We start from the raw sequence: 7,289 nt of genomic DNA on the forward strand, positions 1-7,289 counted from the left end.
TATCATTCTCAACAGAACTGAGCATCTCCTGACAGTGGTCTGATAACAACTGTAATTAGGTATTCAATCACACACAGAGTAAGATCAGCCAAACAAATGTATGTCTGCTAAGGGAAATAGCCCATGGAAGGATTATATGTTTGCTGAACCAAAAGTAAAACGTATAATGAAAGCGCTTAACACTCGGAGCCTAGCCCTTGCACAACAAACTGCCTGTTTTCCTACATAATTATTGGTCAGAGCTATCCTTGTCATTCCTACTGCGCCACACCGGGTGCTGACATGGCCAAAGGTCTGAGTCTGAAAGGAGTCTTCCACTCATGCCCATGGATTTTAGACCAGGTTTTATGAGACGAGAACAGTCCCCGTGCTGGAGGAGCAACTTGTAGACCCTTACCCCTACGAGTCCTAATTACGAGTCAAGTTCAGTGGTGATGCTGAGACACCACAAAAAGCCCTGCTACGACCTCTTCTGCCCCAGTGCCCGCAAAAGCTAACAGGCAGCCCATTCGGAGGAAAGAGACATTGTTTGCAACCAGCCACCTGTGATTTAACAGACCAAAGCAAAACAAAAGCATTGGACTTTGTTCTCCACTTCTGTATTTTAGACAGTTTGTGTGCTCCAGGTGTGCAAACTCATCTGTCATCCTGTGCATCTTGTTCACCCTGCCAACACAGAAGCAAAAACACGGTACAAAAGATGATCCTATTTACATCATGCACTCTGTGATAGCTGACCCAGCCTGTAGTATAACATTTTAAGAGGAAGTATTTAATTAATAATCCTGCCACCAAATCATTCCAGTTTCTTTTCTATACAGTGACTACAAACAACATTTACATACGCACACGAACTCTGTAGGATTTTATAATGTTTGTTTCAGGAAAGGTGCAAATAGCTAGCTTTTTGCTGTTGGTCTTTGCAATTCTTATCAATACTCATGAAATTAGAGAAAATGACAGCCCATCTGACAAATCAATCCAGCCTGCCAGGAAGACTGTTGAAACGAGATGAGTGCTATCTCTGGGAGGAGCATTGCTGGAGACTAGCTTCAGCTGAGGGTGACTGGTTGCTGGTAATGGTGAGAGAAACACCACTCCACAGCAACGCACCCCCCCCAACGGCGGGAGCCGGTCTACCTCTGCTGTCCTCCTCTTGCCCCCGGTCAGTCCCTCTTACTGCTTCCCGTAAGCCCTGCAGCCCGCGCATCCGTGAGAGGAGCCACAGCCCCTTACCAAAGTGCCAGAAAGCTAACCTGAGAGTAAGAAAACTGGTTTGTTTTCAGTCAGCTCACTGAAACACATCCCATGATTGCACAAGCACTGGGGCCACTGAAAACATGTGGTTTAGGATGAGAGGAGGGAGGTGATGCTGCCAACTCTTTCGACAGCAGCCTGCAATTAGAGTCACTTAAGCCAACTGTGAAACTACAGGGTATTTTGATTTCCCTCCAACGCTTGTAGAGGGGAGCCGGGTGAGGATAGCCTTAAAGCACAAAAAGGGCCATATTTTGGTAAGGATCAGATTGGTTTACCTATGGGCAGACTTAAAAGGCCCGTGGACATGAGGCAGAGAAACTACTGGCAAAGAGAAAAGGCCCACAAACTGAAGAGTTGAAAGTCACACTGCAGGATCAGCCTTTATTCGTAGAGATCCTACACGATGCCAGGCAAGCGATTGAAATCAGATATTCACAAGTGGCCTTTGTTAGTTTATCCATATTCTCCCAAGTGCCTGACACGAGCTTCTGGGCCAGTGGCATGGCTGCCATCAAAGCCAATGTTTCCAAAGGTCCATGTGTGATGAGGAGTTGCTGAAACCCTGGTGAAGGGTGCAGGGAGGCCGGGGGGAAGCAGGAGCCACATGGTCTCTACAGCTGATGATGAGACAGGCTTTGGGTAAGCTAAGGAGCACAGCTCGGTCTCCATGCAGAGCAGCTCTGCATGAATGACCTTCTATTAGTTCCCCTTTCTTGAAATTGATCTGAAAATGGGGCTTTTATTTTCTTTTCCTGCCCTGAGTTAGATACTCAGAGGTGACCCCAGTGCCTGCTTGAGACCCCAGTGCCCCAAATCCTGGGCAGTTCTGGGCCACGGTGCCGGGAAAGCCCATTTCTGTTTCACATAAGGCACTGCCACCGCCAAGGAAGGATAAATACCAGCCACTGCTGCACAGGTTTTCTGTTGCTCAGGGGTATAATGTATTAAGTAGTGGACGCATTAAATGATCCCTAACTATAATTAGCTCCCCCTGTGCTTATAAGACTACAGCCTCATACAAATAGTTTCTAATGACACATGCAGTGTCTAGGAACAGGGTAATAGCTACTTAAACAGTTGCTAATCCCTGAGCTGGTACACGACAGTGTATTTTACAATTATTGAGAAACTTCGGACATTTTTTAAAAGTGCTCTGGGCATTGACCTAGAGAAAAGATTGGTCAGATGAGGACAGAGATGATGCCCTTCCCCAAATGGTAACAGATAGATAATGTTCTAATTGTCAGACATTACTGCTGCTCTAGTCTTGATTGTCCCCGTTACCAGTCTTTCCCTGCAGTATGATTAGCAAAACAGATAGATAGCCTTCTTCCAACTCATGCCTACGGTACAGGCGCTCAAGGATAGTCAGGACAGTCTTCCTAAAAATATTCTTATCTGTGTGGTTCTCAGTAACTACACTAACATGCATAATGTTCAGAAATGAAATCTGGCTCGTTTAATGCCGGATCATAAGCCTCATCAGCGAGTAGGACCTATAAAATGTACCAAGGCCAAAAGGCTCCGGCCACACTGGGCAGCTGGGGCCTCTTTGCATGGGCCAGGTTGCAAGCTCAGGGGTTGAAGCCTGCAGTTTCAAAAATCAAGATACTATGACTTTTTTTTCTTTTTAAACAATAATCTCCTTTGATCTTGTTTCTTGAGCTAAGATGATAATGAGATTTTTATTCAAGAACAGTCTTTTCGTTCAAGAAGCATGGAAAATTGCAGCTCTAGTGAATCATAAAGCCCGAAAGCAAAGACTCAAAAAGAACCAAGTTTGTAACTTCAGCTACCCCAGTAATAACCAGCCAACGCTAATTGTAGATATTTTATTAACCAAAAATAAGCAGAAAGTTTGCCACAGTTCCTGAAAAGCACATCATGCCAAAAGAAACCTTCATTTCTTACATGAGATGAAAATTGTACTTTGTGAGAAATTTGTTTTTAATGAAGACAGTATGTCGTAATATTTTTCACCTGACCTTGAAACGGCAACACGCCTTATTCACTTTGGTGATCAGGTTTCACTTCACAGGAAATGGAGAATAAATTTAATTTTCTCTTTTATAAACACATGCACGCACACATACATACTAATTTAAATGTGATCCACTGCTATTTGAACACTACAGGTCTACCTCAGCATGCAGAACTGCTGCCAGCAAAGCATGATCTGCCCACTGAAGGCAAGACAGCATGAATGACAGGGCAAAAGAGATCTCAGGCAGCCACCCAGGTCTAAGAGCTGATACCTGAGCCAGTAACTGAGGTTTTCTACCTGTCTCTTAATTTACGGCCACATGGAGTCTCAGTCTGCCAGGGAGTGAATGTATATGGTTGCAAAGCCGTACTAAAACCTGCGTCACTGTAAGGAAGACATAAATACATTTCATTTGTAGTGCTTTTTTGCTCAAAGCAATATCAAAGGGAGAAGCAGAACTGCAAGTTTTCAGGTAAGCAATATTTCTCCATTTTCAATTTGGAGGGTTCAAGATTGCAGAGAAGAACCCATCAGCAGCGCAGGAGAACTAAGCTGGGGATGAATCAAATATTCTAGAAAATTTTGTCTAACTTTACCTGAAATATACCAGTGAGAGGCATAAATGTGGGTGACAGTGGTATCATCAAGCAGCAGAAAAGAGAGGAAACGTGTATATCCCTAGCTTTTGTCTGAACATAAATCTGGATTTGCTTAAAACAAGCTTCATGGCCTTTACCTAATGCATCTGTGACTGCAAAGCTGCTATACCAGAGCTAACATTCATGTTGAAAAGCATTAGCGTTTTAACTAAATTATGGGGAGACTGTTCAAATTTCTCTCTGAAGTGCTCCTGAGTAACAAAGTCATACCCATCTTTCTGACTGGTTATGATCAAATAATCCCTGTTGTATCCCAGCTGTAATGACTGGCTTTGTCAGAGAAAATTTGTCATGTTCTACCAGTCATTGGGATAATGCAGAAACATCCATACAGGTAACATGCTAACTGCTGTTAACTGAGTCACACAAAAAACTAATTCTATACACAGGATTTCCAGGACTACAATAAGGTACACTTCCGTCTTTTTTCTTCTTTTTTTTTTTTTTTTAATGCAATGAATGCATCCTGGATGTTCAATGTAACATTGGTTTACTTTAAAGACTGTGTTTCTGGGACAAGAGAGAGGATTTTGGGCTTGATAGTACCCTGTCTAGCACTCTATGAAGTCACTAAAATATTTTCTCAGATGGACTAGGTTAGGATCTGGAGAAGCGGTGCTCAGCTGAGATGCTGAAGACCCACAGTGGCACCCCTCTTGCCTCACTCAAGACATCTAAAGGTTAAACATGTAGGTCTGAACTAGTCACTTTGGGCTGCCTTTTTCGTCAATGGAAAGAAATAGGTATGCCAAAAGAGTAAATTACCTATCTTAGGAACCTCTCTTCTAGGAAGGTATATTATGTCCTGAAGGAACCTACATCTCTCCCTTGATGATAAAGGGGGGCTTAGGATGACTGGCTCCACTTTAAGCATCTAACTTTTTGATATCTGAAGTTAGATGATGAGATTTTCATCCTTGGTTACCATTCTATCAGGTTAAAATGCTACCAAAAAAGGTTATGTCTTGAACTCACTGTGGAGATATCCAAATGGCCATGGCAGACAAGAAACCTTTTCAGAGACAAATCTGTCTAGTTCCAATTCCCACAAAATGGGAAGCAAGCTCAGTGCCTTCATCAATATCTGCGCTTTCCACCTTCCCTCTGTGATTTGAGAAACAGTCTTTAATCACTTCAATCAGTTTTATGCCACTATGAATCTTGATCTTTTTTTTAAAAAAAAAGCATTCATACAAGTTTTATACTCTGATGACTCCAAGAGAATAAGATCATATTCAGGGAACAAGCTATGATTGTCAGGTTATGGAAGCATCAGGTCTTGAGGTCTGTGTCTGAACCTGACATCTTTTGGTTTTCATGAAACCAGAACAGCATCTCTGATTTCATGAGCACAAAACACTGATTAGCTCAGATTAATGAAGATGAGATATGGGTACGGTTCCACTTTCTGAAAGGCTAAGACTAATTCACAGTTTTGCAAAATCTAAGCCCAAACTCTCTCTAGTTCTCTAAATGTGTACTTCCTACTCCTGAAAGTTTGCAGATAAGCAGTATTTGCCTTCTTCAATGTAGGAGGTTAAATAAAGCAAGAGTAAAATTAATCATTATCAAAATTAAACATAAAGGAGAGGGAAGGGTGAAATTAAACAATTAAGTGGGGTTATCTAAGTCAGAGCTGGGTATGTTGGCAAATCCCTGTTCCCTCCCTCTACTATGCCTTGTCAAACATACGACATTTGCTCCAGGGACAAAAGATTTAACTGAATTCATTTGTCCCAACAAATCAATTAAAACTAAACATCTGATTTTTGTAAAGCTTTAAGAAGATTTCTGCAAACATGGCATCTGCATGCACCAGCAATTTTACTGCTCCGCCAGGCCACGCAGACCTGTTGACAAGCTGCAAGGATGAAGATTTCTTACACGTGAAATCCTATCTCTCCATCCTTTACGGCCTAATCTTCCTGGTGTGCTTCCCAGGGAACATCGTGACAATTTTTGTTTACTTTGTCAAGATGAGGCCCTGGAAAAGCAGCACCATCATTATGTTAAACCTGGCTATCACTGACCTGTTATATATAGCCACGCTTCCTTTCTTTATACACTACTCTGCTAATGGAAATAACTGGATTTTTGGAGACTTCATGTGCAAGTTTCTTCACTTTTGTTTCTACTTCAACATGTCGAGTGGTATTATCTTCCTTAGCTGCTTCAGCATCTTCCGCTTTTTTGTAGTTGTCCACCCAATTAAATGCGTTTTTGTTCAAAAACGGAGATGGGCAGTGGTGACTTGCGTAGTAGTTTGGATGATTTCCCTGGCGGCCATCAGCCCCTTGGGCACCTTGATTGCCACAAGGCATACACAGACCAGGATGATCTGCCCAGACCTGGCAGCTGCTGAGGACCTTGGCACTAGTCGGTGGTACAACTGGCTGCTGATGATGTTTGCCTTCTTTTTGCCCTTGCTGATGGTGACTCTGTGTTACGCGTTCTTTATTTACATCTTGGCTACCGGGCCCCACACGCGGGCTTGCTACAAACCAAGGGCTCGCAGACTTGCCGTCGTCCTCTTGGTGGTCTTCTATGTGTGCTTCCTCCCCTTCCATGTCTTTCGAGGGATTCGTCTGGAGCTCCAAGTACGATCGGTTAGCTGCCACTTGAAGAACACGATCCTTTTTATGTTTATTATAACTAAACCTTTAGCAGCGTTAAATACTTTTGGAAACTTATGCTCTATGTAGTGATGGGAGACAACTTCCAGCAGGCGATCCTCTTGTTCCTCAAGTTTTGAACAAACAAGAACTTGAAGTAGAAGAGATAGCGTTAAAAACTTTTGGAAACATACTGCTCTATGTAGTGACGGGAGACAACTTCCAGCAGGCGATCCTCTCGTTCCTCAAGTTTCGAACAAACAAGAACTTGAAGTAGAAGAGATTGATGCCATGGAAGAGTTATGGAGGAAGGGTCCAAACTTGCCCTCAACCAGCCAGGCACAACCTCCCTACCATCAGAGTACTCAGGTTAACCCAACTTTTGGAAACATACTGCTCTATGTAGTGACGGGAGACAACTTCCAGCAGGCGATCCTCTCGTTCCTCAAGTTTCGAACAAACAAGAACTTGAAGTAGAAGAGATTGATGCCATGGAAGAGTTATGGAGGAAGGGTCCAAACTTGCCCTCAACCAGCCAGGCACAACCTCCCTACCATCAGAGTACTCAGGTTAACCCTGCCAACGTCAAAGGAGAGTTAATCTGTTCTGTGTTTTGGAGTTACAAATTGATCATCAAAAGAGAAAACTTATAATTTAAAATAAAAATTTCAAATAAAATACTAAAAAATTAAATGTGAAACTTCTCAGAAATTTCTCTGCATTTGCTTCCTGAATCCTTGATACCTCTTTTGGAGAATGGCCAATAGTTCCAGA

General features: G+C 42.7%; 1 protein-coding gene across 1 annotated transcript; it reads left to right on the forward strand.

Moving 5' to 3' along the window:
* Positions 1 to 5,702: 5,702 nt before the first annotated feature.
* LOC104080401 (2-oxoglutarate receptor 1-like) lies at positions 5,703 to 6,792 on the forward strand. The gene is made up of 2 exons (XM_009582781.1): positions 5,703 to 6,566; positions 6,682 to 6,792. The coding sequence occupies exons 1-2, from the start codon at positions 5,703 to 5,705 to the stop codon at positions 6,790 to 6,792; spliced, it is 975 nt and encodes a 324-aa protein (XP_009581076.1).
* The last annotated feature ends 497 nt before the right edge of the window (positions 6,793 to 7,289 follow it).

Source organism: Fulmarus glacialis, unplaced genomic scaffold (assembly GCF_000690835.1).
Source record: "Fulmarus glacialis isolate BGI_N327 unplaced genomic scaffold, ASM69083v1 scaffold11078, whole genome shotgun sequence".
NCBI classification, from domain to species: Eukaryota; Metazoa; Chordata; class Aves; order Procellariiformes; family Procellariidae; genus Fulmarus; species Fulmarus glacialis.

Coding starts and splice junctions, on each gene's coding strand:
- LOC104080401 (XM_009582781.1), top strand. CDS start 5,703: ATGGCATCTGCATGCACCAGCAATTTTACTGCTCCGCCAGGCCACGCA. Junction 6,567..6,681: donor TTATTATAACTAAACCTTTA/GCAGCGTTAAAT, acceptor GAAGTAGAAGAG/ATAGCGTTAAAAACTTTTGG.